The sequence below is a fragment of the Pseudophryne corroboree genome, chromosome 8 (genome assembly GCF_028390025.1).
Source record: "Pseudophryne corroboree isolate aPseCor3 chromosome 8, aPseCor3.hap2, whole genome shotgun sequence".
Lineage (NCBI taxonomy): Eukaryota > Metazoa > Chordata > Amphibia > Anura > Myobatrachidae > Pseudophryne > Pseudophryne corroboree.
Window position 1 is genome coordinate 481,977,192 of NC_086451.1, and position 16,015 is coordinate 481,993,206.

General features: G+C 44.5%; 1 protein-coding gene across 1 annotated transcript in view; it reads left to right on the plus strand.

Moving 5' to 3' along the window:
* The window catches only part of RPS6KA6 (ribosomal protein S6 kinase A6), a 108,943-nt gene that overhangs the window by 59,234 nt on the left and 33,694 nt on the right, over nucleotides 1-16,015 (plus strand). The window contains exons 5-7 of the mRNA XM_063938401.1: nucleotides 114-194; nucleotides 1,020-1,099; nucleotides 11,796-11,902. Coding sequence (XP_063794471.1) covers nucleotides 114-194; nucleotides 1,020-1,099; nucleotides 11,796-11,902 — 268 coding nt within the window. The remainder of the gene's footprint in view (nucleotides 1-113; nucleotides 195-1,019; nucleotides 1,100-11,795; nucleotides 11,903-16,015) is intronic.

The following is a 16,015-nucleotide window of genomic DNA, read 5'->3' on the forward strand; positions in this document are numbered from 1 at the left end:
AGCATACATTAGCATCCGTGTAGGTGCTTTATGTGTATATGATCAGTTTTTATCTGTTGTGAATTAATGTCAGACCTATAACCTCCTCCTTTTCGTGTTTTTTCTCTGTGCAGTAAGAGACCGAGTCCGTACGAAGATGGAGCGCGATATCCTGGTGGAAGTAAACCATCCATTTATTGTAAAGTTGCACTATGGTGAGTATTGGCTATCATTCCTCTAAGCTGCTCATTAAGCGTCTCAGTAATAATCATATACTGCAGAGTGGTGAATGCGGTTCTCCCTGTCCTGTGAGGGAATGCGACCACTGAGGTTTTCCAGCCAGAGAATTGCCGCACAGGGAGGAACTTTCAGACATTACGCTAAATGGGAATCGCTTACTCCTGGCGTTTGTGGGTGTGGTCTGTGTGCGCCGGTGATCCATGCGCTGTATGTCGTGCGGTACAGCTGAATCGCTGCTGGCGTCCCTACAACTGTTTCTTCAATTACTATTATGTAATTAGGAGGCTTTTACTTTGATGCGTTTATTGTGCCGCAGATCACACCTAGCAGCACCGCCAGTCATATTCAGCCGGATATGTGCTCAGCTGATCAGGGGGATGTTTGACAGCGCATCACCGGTAAATGAAAGGGGCAGTCACGTCAGCTTGTTGGCTGCGATGTGCCGTCCCGCAGCAGCACATTGCGCCAAGCAACATCGCTACGCCTCTTCATAGGTAGGCAGCAGTGATTGCGGCACATCCTCCTGGATGGAACCGCCCCGTAAGCGTCTGGTTACTGTCACTGTAATTTCTGCCGCTGTTTAGTTGCCATAGCAATAACCCCTGAAAGCAATTCTATATGTATAGGAAATAATCATTTCAGAACGTTGCACTTAGAGACGCTGCGGGGAAGCTCTGCCCCTTCTGCCTTCTGTGACGTGTGTGTTAGGAGTATACGAGGCACAGGACGGCCGCCCATCTGTTTCAGCCAGGACAGTGCGGCAGCTGTAACATTTCCTCTCTGTCTCTTTATGTTTCCAGCCTTTCAGACAGAAGGGAAATTATACCTGATTCTGGACTTTCTCAGGGGAGGAGATGTCTTCACGCGGCTATCCAAAGAGGTAACTATCTGCTTTTCTACCATAACTTGTGCCGCCAGTGTCCGTATTACAGTGTCGCACAATCTCTGTAAGATCGCCGCGGCTTTACGCGCAGTGTGATTGTATTACAGGGGGTTCCTCCGGTCACTTGGTCAGAATGAATGCCGGTATCATTGCTGAAGATCGCCTTACTGAATAGAGGGGCTCAGTGGAAAAGAGGCACAAAATTACTTTTTCACTTTTCAACTAGCCATGTCTTGAGATATAACACCAGGGATTGGTGCTGGTGAGACATAGGCACATGCCGCCATGCTGGAAGTTAGATGGCAGAAGCTGCTGGATGGGCCACGTTGATGTGGCATGTGCCACTTTTTCTCTGAGCCCTTCATTTCGGAGTAAGTTAGTGGTAGTGTTGCGGTAACACAGTGTGATTGATAGCTGGGTTTTACAAATGTTTCAGCAACCCCTCTTAGGCTCAACCTAATCCCCTGCCATCCCTGACCGGAGGGCTGTGGCGTGTTGGTTAGAGGATCACAGGTCACAGTCTCCCGTCAGTAGAGCTAATCTAGGACTGGTGTATGATCAGTGGATGGTCAGGGTATCTGCCTGCAGGGTTCTGCGGAGCCCAAAGTAGAAGGAGGGTTTAATGATGATCTGAGTGTTCTCTGATGTTGGATTGTTACTATTTGGGAGAAGCCTATTCAATTCTCTGTGATGCTCGGGATTGATTCATCTGCCACAGCGGTGGTCGGAGCAGGTGTGTGTGTTGTAGGACCATACCACGTGGGGAGAGGGGCTGATGCTCCTATCGTAGAGATGTTTACTGCTGATATATTTGAACCAGCCTCGCGACTCTGTGTGCGGCATAAACACCTCTACACGTACCTCTTAGGAGCCGTATTCACAAGTGCTGGGAAAGTTTTGGATTCCAAGCAGTCTGTCTTTGGAAAAGTCATTAAAGTAACACCACACACGCACTCTCTAATTATTGGTTAGATATTTCCTTATTATCTTCCCAGCTATACTTGCACATCTCCTGTAAGGTGCTTGGGCCTATTACTGTGTCTTTAATGAAATCTCTTCCTCCTCTCTGTCCTACGATGTCACGACCTGTCCACAAGGCTTATACATCATTGATCCATTAAATGATTTAAAAGGGGGTTTTCAGTGCGAGACCCCAGCTGCAGGGCCCTAAACTCAGGAGGATATTATGGGCTAAAAATACTTCCAGTGATTTTGTCAGCAGCATTGTATAAACTGTAAGGCGTAAGTGAAAGGTGGGGCGAGGAAACGCCCTGACTGGGTGTGTCAGTGGGTGTGTCACCCACATCTCCTTATCATTCGCTGGTAATAAATGTTAGCTTATGTCTCTGGCTAGTTGTTCTATGAAAGCGTTTTCCTATAGCAGTATGCAGGTGCACCTTTATGGTGGGAGGTGTGGCGCTCCACTAGCTTAGTAAGAGCCACGCGTGCGATTAGCACATCAGTGCAAAGCATATGTGTACACGGTGTCCTTGAAAGTGACTCCGTATGTCCACACGCCCCTGCAAGAAAATGTATTAAAAGTAAATTACTGCAAAAAGAAAACAAAAAGGGCCAACAGACAGGGAGCTCCTCATTAATTCTCAAGCTGCAAATGCAACGTGACATTCAGTATAATGGGGAAAGAAACGTCACAAACGATTAACTACATTACCATTGTGCGAATGACTGCACGCCCTGTCCTGCCAGATGGTGCACCGAGGCCGGATAAATCTCTGTCATACGTTATATGGTATTAATAGTATAGACTGAATAGAATGCCATTACTAGTGGTATAGATACTCTATAAATGAATATAGCATGCTGTATCCTTTACATGTACGGCCTTTGCTGAGGACGTTAGGTTTGGATTCTGGGACATCACTGGACGCAGATATAAAACGTTTGATCTGTGTTGATCCTCCTGCAGTGTTCCGCTCCTTAGTTACATAGTGGTCAGCGTGTCTGTCCGTGTCATACATGCTCCGCTGCAGTGCTTAATGGGGGGGCAGGTATCCGTAAAGTCCTGAAATTAGTTTTCTCTAACGTCCTAAGTGGATGCTGGGGACTCCGTAAGGACCATGGGGAATAGCGGCTCCGCAGGAGACTGGGCACAAAAGTAAAGCTTTAGAACTACCTGGTGTGCACTGGCTCCTCCCCCTATGACCCTCCTCCAAGCCTCAGTTAAGATTTTGTGCCCGAACGAGAAGGGTGCACACTAGGTGGCTCTCCTGAGCTGCTTAGTGAAAAGTTTAGTTTTAGGTTTTTTATTTTCAGTGAGACCTGCTGGCAACAGGCTCACTGCATCGAGGGACTAAGGGGAGAAGAAGCGAACTCACCTGCGTGCAGAGTGGATTGGGCTTCTTAGGCTTCTGGACATTAGCTCCAGAGGGACGATCACAGGCCCAGCCATGGATGGGTCCCAGAGCCGCGCCGCCGGCCCCCTTACAGAGCCAGAAGACAGAAGAGGTCCGGAAAATCGGCTGCAGAAGACGTCCTGTCTTCAACAAGGTAGCGCACAGCACTGCAGCTGTGCGCCATTGCTCTCAGCACACTTCACACTCCGGTCACTGAGGGTGCAGGGCGCTGGGGGGGGGCGCCCTGAGATGCAATAAAAACACCTTGGATGGCAAAAAATGCATCACATATAGCTCCTGGGCTATATGGATGCATTTAACCCCTGCCAGAATACATAGAAAAACGGGAGATAAGGCCGCCGATAAGGGGGCGGAGCCTATCTCCTCAGCACACTGGCGCCATTTTCCCTCACAGCTCCGTTGGAGGGAAGCTCCCTGGCTCTCCCCTGCAGTCACTACACTACAGAAAGGGTTAAAAAAGAGAGGGGGGGCACTAATTACGCGCAGTATTAAAGATACAGCAGCTATAAGGGGAAAAACACTTATATAAGGTTATCCCTGTATATATATAGCGCTCTGGTGTGTGCTGGCAAACTCTCCCTCTGTCTCCCCAAAGGGCTAGTGGGGTCCTGTCCTCTATCAGAGCATTCCCTGTGTGTGTGCTGTATGTCGGTACGTTTGTGTCGACATGTATGAGGAGAAAAATGATGTGGAGACGGAGCAGATTGCCTGTAATAGTGATGTCACCCCCTAGGGGGTCGACACCTGAGTGGATGAACTGTTGGAAGGAATTACGTGACAGTGTCAGCTCTGTATAAAAGACAGTGGTTGACATGAGACAGCCGGCTACTCAGCTTGTGCCTGGATGTGCAGTGCTGGGTTGGCGTGGTCGGATTCCCTGACTGAAAATATTGATACCCTAGATAGGGACAGTATATTTTTGCCTATAGAGCATTTAAAAGATGCATTTCTATATATGCGTGATGCACAGCGGAATATTTGCCGACTGGCATCAAGTCTAAGTGTTTTGTCCATTTCTACCAGTAGAGGGTTATGGACACGACAGTGGTCAGGTGATGCGGATTCCAAACGGCATTTGGAAGCAACATGAGAAGACGCCGTATTATCAGGCGCAGTCTTTTCGTGGACAAGCGGGCAAAAGGTTCCTCATTTCTGCCCCGTGACAGAGGGAGAGGAAAAAGGCTGCAGAAATCAGCCAGTTCCCAGGAACAGAAACCCTTTCCCGCCTCTGCCAAGCCCTCAGTATGACGCTGGGGCTTTACAAGCAGAATCAGGCACGGTGGGGGGCCCGTCTCAATGAATTTCAGCGCGCAGTGGGCTCACTCGCAAGTAGACCCCTGGATCCTTCAGTGATATCTCAGGGGTACAAATTGGAATTCGAGACGTCTCCCTCTCGCCGTTTCCTAAAGTCGGCTTTACCGATGTCTCCTTCTGACAGGGAGACAGTTTTGGAAGCCATTCACAAGCTGTATTCCCAGCAGGTGATAATCAAGGTACCCCTCCTGCAACAGGGAACGGGGTATTATTCCACACTGTTGTGGTACCGAAGCCGGACGGCTCGGTGAGACCGATTCTAAATCTAAAATCTTTGAACACTTACATACAGAGGTTCAAATTCAAGATTGAGTCACTCAGAGCAGTGATTGCGAACCTGGAAGAAGGGGACTACATGATGTCTCGGGACATCGAGGATGCTTACCTTCATGTCCAAATTTACCCTTCTCACCAAGGGTACCTCAGGTTTATGGTACAGAACTGTCACTATCAGTTCAGACGCTGCCGTATGGATGGTCCACGGCACCCCGGGTCTTTACCAAGGTAATGGCCGAAATGATGATATTCCTTCGAAGGAAGGGAATTTTAGTTATCCCTTACTTGGACGATTCCCTGATAAGGGTAAGATCCAGGGAACAGTTGGAGGTCGGTGTAGCACTATCTCAGGTAGTGTTGCGGCAGCACGATTGGATTCTCAATATTCCAAAATCGCAGCTGGTTCCGACGACTCGTCTTCTGTTCCTAGGGATGATCCTGGACACAGTCCAGAAAAAGGTGTTTCTCCCGGAGGAGAAAGCCAGGGAGTTATCCGAGCTAGTCAGGAACCTCCTAAAACCGAGCCAAGTCTCAGTGCATCAATGCACAAGGGTTCTGGGTAAAATGGTGGCTTCCTACGAAGCAATCCCATTCGGCAGATTCCACGCAAGAACTTTCCAGTGGGACCTGCTGGACAAATGGTCCGGGTCGCATCTTCAGATGCATCAGCGGATAACCCTGTCACCAAGAACAAGGGTGTCCCTCCTGTGTTGGTTGCAGAGTGCTCATCTTCTAGAGGGCCGCAGATTCGGCATTCAGGACTGGGTCCTGGTGACCACGGATGCCAGCCTGCGAGGCTGGGGAGCAGTCACACAGGGAAGGAATTTCCAGGGCTTATGGTCAAGCCTGGAGACATCACTTCACATAAATATCCTGAAGCTAAGGGCCATTTACAATGCTCTAAGCTTAGCAAGACCTCTGCTTCAAGGTCAGCCGGTGTTGATCCAGTCGGACAACATCACGGCAGTCACCCACGTAAACAGACAGGGTGGCACAAGAAGCAGGAGGGCAATGGCAGAAGCTGCAAGGATTCTTCGCTGGGCGGAAAATCATGTGATAGCACTGTCAGCAATTCCGGGAGTGGACAACTGGGAAGCAGACTTCCTCAGCAGACACGACCTCCACCCGGGAGAGTGGGGACTTCACCCAGAAGTCTTCCACATGATTATAAACCGTTGGGAAAAAACTCGACAGGTATTGCGCCAGGTCAAGGGACCCTCAGGCAATAGCTGTAGACGCTCTGGTAACACCGTGGGTGTACCAGTCAGTGTATGTGTTCCCTCATCTGCCTCTCATACCCAAGGTACTGAGATTGATAAGATGGAGAGGAGTAAGCACTATATTCGTGGCTCCGGATTGGCCAAGAAGGACTTGGTAACCGGAACTTCAAGAGATGCTCATGGAGGATCCGTGGCCTCTACCTCTAAGAAGGGACCTGCTCCAGCAAGGAACCCTGTCTGTTCCAAGACTTACCGCGGCTGCGTTTGACGGCATGGCGGTTGAACGCCGGATCCTGAAGGAAAAAAGGCATTCCGGATGAAGTCATCCCTATCCTGATCAAAGCCAGGAAGGATGTAACCGCAAAACATTATCGCCGCATTTGGCGAAAATATGTTGCGTGGTGCGAGGCCAGTAAGGCCCGACGGAGGAAATTCAACTGGGTCGATTCCTACATTTCCTGCAAACAGGAGTGTCTATGGGCCTGAAATTGGGGTCCATTAAGGTTCAAATTTCGGCCCTGTCAATTTTCTTCCAAAAAGAACTAGCTTCAGTCCCTGAAGTTCAGACGTTGTAAAAGGGGTACTGCATATACAGCCTCCTTTTGTGCCTCCAGTGGCACCTTGAGATCTCAATGTAGTTTTTGGGTTCCAAAAGTCACATTGGTTTGAACCACTTAAATCTGTGGAGTTAAAATATCTCACATGGAAAGTGGTCATGCTGTTGGCCCTGGCCTGGGCCAGGCGCGTGTCAGAATTGGCGGCTTTATCCTGTAAAAGTCCTTATCTGATTTTCCATTCGGACAGGGCGGAATTGAGGACTCGTCCTCAGTTTCTCCCTAAGGTGGTTTCTGCATTTCACCTGAACCAACCTATTGTGGTGCCTGCGGCTACTAGGGACTTGGAGGACTCCAAGTTGCTAGACGTTATCAGGGCCCTTAAAATATGTTTCCAGGACGGCTGGAGTCAGAAAATCTGACTCGCTGTTTATCCTGTATGCACCCAACAAGCTGGGTGCTCCTGCTTCTAAGCAGACTATTGCTCGTTGGATTTGTAGTACAATTCAGCTTGCACATTCTGTGGCAGGCCTGCCACAGCCAAAAATCTGTAAATGCCCACTCCACAAGGAAGGTGGGCTCATCTTGGGCGGCTGCCCGAGGGGTCTCGGTTTTACAACTTTGCCGAGCAGCTACTTGGTCAGGAGCAAATACGTTTGTAAAATTCTACAAAATTAATATCCTGGCTGAGGAGGACCTGGAGTTCTCTCATTTGGTGCTGCAGAGTCATCCGCACTCTCCCGCCCGTTTGGGAGCTTTGGTATAATCCCCATGGTCCTTACGGAGTCCCCAGCATCCACTTAGGACGTTAGAGAAAATAAGAATTTACTTACCGATAATTCTATTTCTCGTAGTCCGTAGTGGATGCTGGGCGCCCATCCCAAGTGCGGATTGTCTGCAATACTGGTACATAGTTATTGTTACCAAAAAAATCGGGTTATTATTGTTGTGAGCCATCTTTTCTAGAGGCTCCTCTGTTATCATGCTGTTAACTGGGTTCAGATCACAAGTTGTACGGTGTGATTGGTGTGGCTGGTATGAGTCTTACCCGGGATTCAAAATCCTTCCTTATTGTGTACGCTCGTCCGGGCACAGTATCCTATATATGATCGATATCGCCCATTAGTGAACGATATATCGGAACTGTCGTTTAGTGTGCAGGCACCAACGATGAGGTTTTCGCTCGTTTAGCATAGCAAGCCAATTTGGACGATGGTCGTTAATCTTTGAAAACGAAATTGGAAATATCGCCAAGTGTGTAGGGCCCATAAGACGCGGCATTCAATCACCAACCTGCTTTCATTCTTTAACTGGCACTATAGAGAAGAAAGCCAGGTGCTGATTGGTTTGTGTATGGGAGTGCACCTATACTCCAGTTTAGTACATAAGCTCTTAACGCTTTCAGTAAGTAAATACTTTATGGCTCTTCCAGACAGGGTCCTATGTCCCCGACCATGCACAGAGGTAATAGCGTAGTGAATCGCAGGAGCTTTATATCGGAGGCCAATGACGTACACAGCGCGTTGGGTGGCATGTTGTGTTGCAGTTGTTGCGCAGCCGCTTACAGTCTTTTCCCCTCTTCCCTCTGTGGCTCTCGGAAGTTTCATGTGTTCCATATAAATTAAATCTTAGCAACTGGAGGCGATAAAGAAGTGCGCAGAGGCGAGCCGCCTTTCCTGATCTGCTGATTATGTTAATCGTCAATCAGCTTGTGGAAAAGCAAAACAACCCCGCTTACCTGTAATTTAGCTGGCGTGTAAGCGATGCAGAAGGTATTACAGTTACAGGAGGCGATAGGGAGGCAGGAGTCTGGAAATTAACACAAAAACTGCTAAAAATAAAAAAATGTTTGGGTACATTACACTTAGCGTCAGTGCGGACTTTATTCATGCTAGCGCTGATCACGCCTAGAACGTGGAACAATCCACAGCAGCCGGAGTGCCGGAGGTTGCCTACCCCTGGGACAGAGGTATGTATGGATCCAGCGGTTCAGTCTCTGCTTTTGCTTTACATCTGTCCATCATAACACCGCTATAGCAGAGCAGGAGCCTGCGCACAAAGGGTTGGTCTTGCCCCCGCCAGTATGTGGCCATTCACATACCCCCGCTCAGGATAGTGCCTCTCAGAAAGCCCATGCTTTGTGCAGAAATAATCCCTGCAGACCGGACAGCGTCTGCAGTTGTGACACGTCGGGGGGCATTCTCTGCCTCTCTCCCCGCCGTGGCTAGATGTCCTTCCTCCGCTCAGTCTGCAGGGGATTGTACGTCCTGTCATCGCATGGACATTACATCGTTTGTGTGATGTCCCAGCCGCTGACCTTGGGAAATTAGCAGTTTGTGTGTAAACTCCGGGCATATGTGTTTGTAACCATATTTGTAATATATCTGGGATTGGAAAAGAAATGGCTCCGTCACATCCTATTAGGGCTAAAAGAATATATTTTTATTCTGCGAGAATAAAGATTTCTTCTCTCTCCAGAGCACAGCGCGGCTGTAATGAGGTTTGCAGGGAGGAAAGATTTTGTCTCTGACCTTCTGGATTAATAAAACAAATGGTTTGCAGGACGGTCCCTGGCTGCTGTGTAACGGGGCCGTTGTCAGTCTGCCGCTACGGACTGTCTCCGTATATCTTCATGATATCTGTGGCTATAGGGGAAGTGACTGGTGCCTCTAGTTGCTGAGACGCTAGGACAGGCCATGCGTTCCTCTATACGCAGTGATTAATGTATTATACTCCTGTACATCCTCTTGTGTTCTGTCGCAGCCCCATAATAACTGCTGTTAAGGCCTTTGGTTATATTATCGCCTGGCAGTTCCGTCCTCCCAATTCCACATTACTTCTGAGACTTCATAAGCCTGCCGGCATTACCCATTAGACATACACTCCCTGGGTAGTCCTTTATTATTCCACGTATGTCCCAATTCTTCCACCAGTCCTCCTCTTTATCACATCCATTTCCGACGTATATGTCTATCCTTCTGTACGGCGTCTTGTCATGGCCTCGCGGTAATACCGGACCACTCTTTAGCCGCTTGTGAATGGTGTGAAACACATTTCGATAATGAAATGAAGCTAAATTCTCAGTCTTCACCACCTGAATTTATCGAAGAATAAAAAAATCCCTCCACAAATCAAGTTATGCATTAAATCCTGCCAGCACAGTTGTGTATTGTCTGACTGTTTGTTCCCAGCTGGTTCTGCTCGGTCCGGCTGCTGTTCCCGGACACCCTGCTATGTCCAGTTCCCTTTGTACCCCCTCCACCTGAGCACAGTATATTGCAGAGTGTGTGTGTGTAGTGCGCGGCATTGCGTCACTCTCCGGCCGCAGTGTATGCTGGAGACATTCCGAGTGACTGTGCATTTAACAACACGCCGAGCGGCTCAATCGGTTTCCAACCACCGAGCATTTTACACACGATTACTCAATAGTTAATATTTGGTTTCAATGCCAGGAACATTTTTAAACACCCACATGACTCCTCTGTGATTCACACATGATGTTAGTTCAGAACCAGAAGAAAATATCTCGGTGGCTGCACGCGTGTAATTGTTTTGACGCCGGTTTCTCCGTACTGGTATAGTTCCGCTTCTTTGTTTACATCATTAAAAAAAAATGTTTTTAGTTTTTATGTTTTCACTTTTCAGGCCGTTGTCCTTGTGGTGTATGGAGTATTACATTTGTTTTGCATATTTTTATTTGTTGTTTGTAATTTGTAAATAAACTTAGATGAAATCACATACACCTTTATATAATCCATTTCAGGGATCCGTAAAGCGCCTTCCATGAGATGGTTTATAATATCAGTATATTTAAGGTCATGTGCTAGTGTATGCACCATTAGCCGGGTTATAGGGGCAGTTTACATTCTTAGTACATTGGCAAATGATAGTTCTGCAGTCTAGTTCTGCACCTTGGGGGTTATTCAGGTTTGTTAGCAAACCAAAAAAGCCTCCTAATGGGCAAAATCATGTGCACTGCAGGTGGGGCAGATGTAACATGTGCAGAGAGAGTTAGATTTGGGTGGGGTTATATTGTTTCTGTGCAGGGTAAATACTGGCTGCTTTATTTTTACACTGCAATTTAGATTTCAGTTTGAACACCCCACCCAAATCTAACTCTCTGCACATGTTACATCTACCCCACCTGCACTGCACATGGTTTTGCCCATTAGGAGGATTTTTTGGTTTGCTAACAAACCTGAAGAAGGCCCCTTCTCCACACATCGTTTTCCATAGTATAGCATTATCTGTGCTTAAGGCTTATTGGAGAAAGTGCTTTCATAAATGTCACCGGCTGCAGAACACTCAGGATGGGGTGCAGTATCCGTCAGATGTAAATGCAGCAGCACATGTTTTCCTAATCTCCCCGGCAGAAGATTTATATTAAGCCCAGCACATACTTTATATAGTGCATGGAATGTTTGCAGAGCTTTACAGAGAGAATCAAGGCAATCTTCCTGACTGAGAAATGATTCCCTCCTAATGTTACTGCTTTGATAAATGCAATTACGTTTTTAATCATTTTCCGTGAGACTTTAGCCAGCAGGTGATTCTGTTCCTACAGATGTCGCTGATAATCTTACTTTCACTGTGGCACAACGTGTAGTGTGACTTTTTTCGTGTTATTAATCGAAAGTTGCAAAAGGAAATTTTATTTCCTGGAGGAGATATTCTGATGTTTAACCGATACGCGATAATAAATGCACAGAAGTGGCCGAGTTTCACTCTGAGAATATTGTCACGCATTATATAAATACCACCCTCTCAAGTATAATCTTTGGCCTAATGACCCCCAAGTGACCGCAGAGTGCTTTCTGGGAAGCGGCGTCAGGTGACCGCTCCTCTATGTATAGAGAGGGCTTAGATGGGACGATGGAGGGACAGTTCTGATGCTTGTTGCTGTAATGTGAGTGCACTGATAGAACATGAAGTAAATCTATACAGTTCTTATTAGGTTATGTTTACAGAGGAAGATGTGAAGTTCTACCTGGCAGAACTGGCGCTCGCATTGGATCACCTCCATAGCCTGGGAATCGTATACCGGGACCTGAAGCCAGAAAAGTAAAGTAAAATCTATCAACTTGTCCCATTTACAGTGCGTTCCCTTCCATGCTGTCTCTCCGTCCATTCCAAGAGTTCTTATTACTGTCTGGATGCACCTTGCACCCTCTAATACCTAGGATAATTACTTCTCTATATTCCATTAGTCATTATTGCTGTATGATTTGCACCTTATAAATGAGCAGCCTCTGATATGTAGGATAATCATTTTCCTATAGTCTGAGAGTAGATGTTACTGTACAGTATCACCCTCTTATATGTAGGATACTTATTCTGTATTCTGAGAGTAGTTACTGTACAGTGTCACCCTCTTATATGTAGGATACTTATTCTGTATTCTGAGAGTAGTTACTGTACAGTATCACCCTCTTATAAGATACTTATTCTGTATTCTGAGAGTAGTTACTGTACAGTATCACCCTCTTATATGTAGGATACTTATTCTGTCTTCTGAGAGTAGTTACTGTACAGTGTCACCCTCTTATATGTAGGATACTTATTCTGTATTCTGAGAGTAGTTACTGTACAGTATCACCCTCTTATAAGATACTTATTCTGTATTCTGAGAGTAGTTACTGTACAGTGTCACCCTCTTATATGTAGGATACTTATTCTGTATTCTGAGAGTAGTTACTGTACAGTATCACCCTCTTATAAGATACTTATTCTGTATTCTGAGAGTAGTTACTGTACAGTATCACCCTCTTATATGTAGGATACTTATTCTGTATTCTGAGAGTAGTTACTGTACAGTATCACCCTCTTATAAGATACTTATTCTGTATTCTGAGAGTAGTTACTGTACAGTGTCACCCTCTTATATGTAGGATACTTATTCTGTATTCTGAGAGTAGTTACTGTACAGTATCACCCTCTTATAAGATACTTATTCTGTATTCTGAGAGTAGTTACTGTACAGTGTCACCCGCTTATATGTAGGATACTTATTCTGTATTCTGAGAGTAGTTACTGTACAGTATCACCCTCTTATATGTAGGAAACTTATTCTGTATTCTGAGAGTAGTTACTGTACAGTATCACCCTCTTATAAGATACTTATTCTGTATTCTGAGAGTAGTTACTGCACGATATCGCCCTCTGTTACTGTACAGTATCACCCTCTAATATGTAAGATACGTATTCTGTATTCTGAGAGTGGTTACTGTACAGTATCGCCCTCTGTTACTGTACAGTATCACCCTCTTATATGTAGGATACTTATTCTGTATTCTGAGAGTAGTAGTTACTGTACAGTATCACCCTATAATATGTAGGATACTTATTCTGTATTCTGAGAGTAGTTACTGTACAGTATCACCCTCTTATATGTAGGATACTTATTCTGTATTCTGAGAGTAGTTACTGTACAGTATCACCCTCTTATATGTAGGATACTTATTCTGTATTCTGAGAGTAGTTACTGTACAGTATCACCCTCTTATAAGATACTTATTCTGTATTCTGAGAGTAGTTACTGTACAGTGTCACCCTCTTATATGTAGGATACTTATTCTGTATTCTGAGAGTAGTTACTGTACAGTATCACCCTCTTATAAGATACTTATTCTGTATTCTGAGAGTAGTAGTTACTGTACAGTATCACCCTTTGATATTTAGGATAATATAAATTGTCTGTATTCTGAGAGTAGTAGTTACTGTACAGTATCACCCTCTTATATGTAGGATAATATAAGCTGTCTATAGTCTGAGAGTAGTAGTTACTGTACAGTATCACCCTTTGATATTTAGGATAATATAAATTGTCTGTATTCTGAGAGTAGTAGTTACTGTACAGTATCACCCTCTTATATGTAGGATAATATAAGCTGTCTATAGTCTGAGAGTAGTAGTTACTGTACAGTATCACCCTCTGATATGTAGGATAATATAAGTTGTCTATATTCTGAGAGTAGTAGTTACTGTACAGTATCACCCTCTTATATGTAGGATAATATAAGCTGACTATAGTCTGAGAGTAGTAGTTACTGTACAGTATCACCTTCTGATATGTAGGGTAGTATGAGTTGTCTATATTCTGAGAGTAGTAGTTACTGTACAGTATCACCCTCTGTTATTGTACAGTATAACACTCTGTTATTGCACAGTATCATCCTCTTGTTGTACAGTATCACCCCTGATATGTAGGATAATATAAGTTGTCTGTATTCTGAGAGTAGTAGTTACTGTACAGTATCACCCTCTGATATGTAGGATAATATAAGTTGTCTGTATTCTGAGAGTAGTAGTTACTGTACAGTATCACCCTCTTATATGTAGGGTAATATAAATTGTCTATATTCTGAGAGTAGTAGTTACTGTATAGTATCACCCTCTGATATGTAGGATAATATAAGTTGGCTATATTTTGAGAGTAGTAGTTACTGTACAGTATCACCCTCTTATATGTAGGATAATATAAGTTGTCTATATTTTGAGAGTAGTAGTTACTGTACAGTATCACCCTCTGATATGTAGGGTAGTATAAGTTGTCTATATTCTGAGAGTAGTAGTTACTGTACAGTATCACCCTGTTATTGTACAGTGTCACCCTCTGTTATTGTACAGTATCATCCTCTGTTATTGTACAGTATCACCCTCTGATATGTAGGATAATATAAGTTGTCTGTATTCTGAGAGTAGTAGTTACTGTACAGTGTCACTCTCTTATATGTAGGGTAATATAAATTGTCTAAATTCTGAGAGTAGTAGTTACTGTACAGTATCACCCTCTTATATGTAGGATAATATAAATTGTCTATAGTCTGAGAGTAGTAGTTACTGTACAGTATCACCCTCTTATATGTAGGATAATATAAGTTCTCTATAGTCTGAGAGTAGATGTTACTGTACAGTATCACCCTCTGTTATTGTACAGTATCACCCTCTGTTATTGTACAGTATCATCCTCTTATATGTAGGATAATATAAGCTGTCTATAGTCTGAGAGTAGTAGTTACTGTACAGTATCACCCTCTTATATGTAGGATAATATAAGTTGTCTTTATTCTGAGAGTAGTAGTTACTGTACAGTATCACCCTCTTATATGTAGGATAATATAAGTTCTCTATAGTCTGAGAGTAGATGTTACTGTACAGTATCACCCTCTGTTATTGTACAGTATCACCCTCTGTTATTGTACAGTATCACCCTCTTATATGTAGGATAATATAAGCTGTCTATAGTCTGAGAGTAGTAGTTACTGTACAGTATCACCCTCTTATATGTAGGATAATATAAGTTGTCTATATTCTGAGAGTAGTAGTTACTGTACGGTATCACCCTCTTATATGTAGGATAATATAAGTTGTCTATATTCTGAGAGTAGTAGTTACTGTACAGTATCACCCTCTTATATGTAGGATAATATAAGTTGTCTATATTCTGAGAGTAGTAGTTACTGTACGGTATCACCCTCTTATATGTAGGATAATATAAGTTGTCTATATTCTGAGAGTAGTAGTTACTGTACAGTATCACCCTCTTATATGTAGGATAATATAAGTTGTCTATATTCTGAGAGTAGTAGTTACTGTACAGTGTCACCCTCTTATATGTAGGATAATATAAGTTCTCTATAGTCTGAGAGTAGATGTTACTGTACAGTATCACCCTCTTTTATTGTGCAGTATCACCCTCTGTTACTGTGCAGTATCACCCTCTGTTATTGTACAGTATCACCCTCTGTTATTGTGCAGTATCACCCTCTGTTATTGTACAGTATCGCCTTCTGTTATTGTACAGTATCACCCTCTGTTATTGTACAGTATCACCCTCTGTTATTGTGCAGTATCATCCTCTGTTATTGTGCAGTATCACCCCCTGGTACTGCGCAGTATCATCCTCTGTTATTGTACAGTATCATCCTCTGTTATTGTACAGTATCACCATCTGTTATTGTACAGTATCACCCTCTGTTATTGTACAGTATCACCCTCTGTTATTGTGCAGTATCACCCTCTGTTATTGTGCAGTATCACCCTCTGTTATTGACCGTATCACCCTCTGTTATTGTGCAGTATCACCTTCTGTTATTGTACAGTATCACCCTCTGTTATTGTACAGTATCACCCTCTGTTATTGTGCAGTATCATCCTCTGTTATTGTGCAGTATC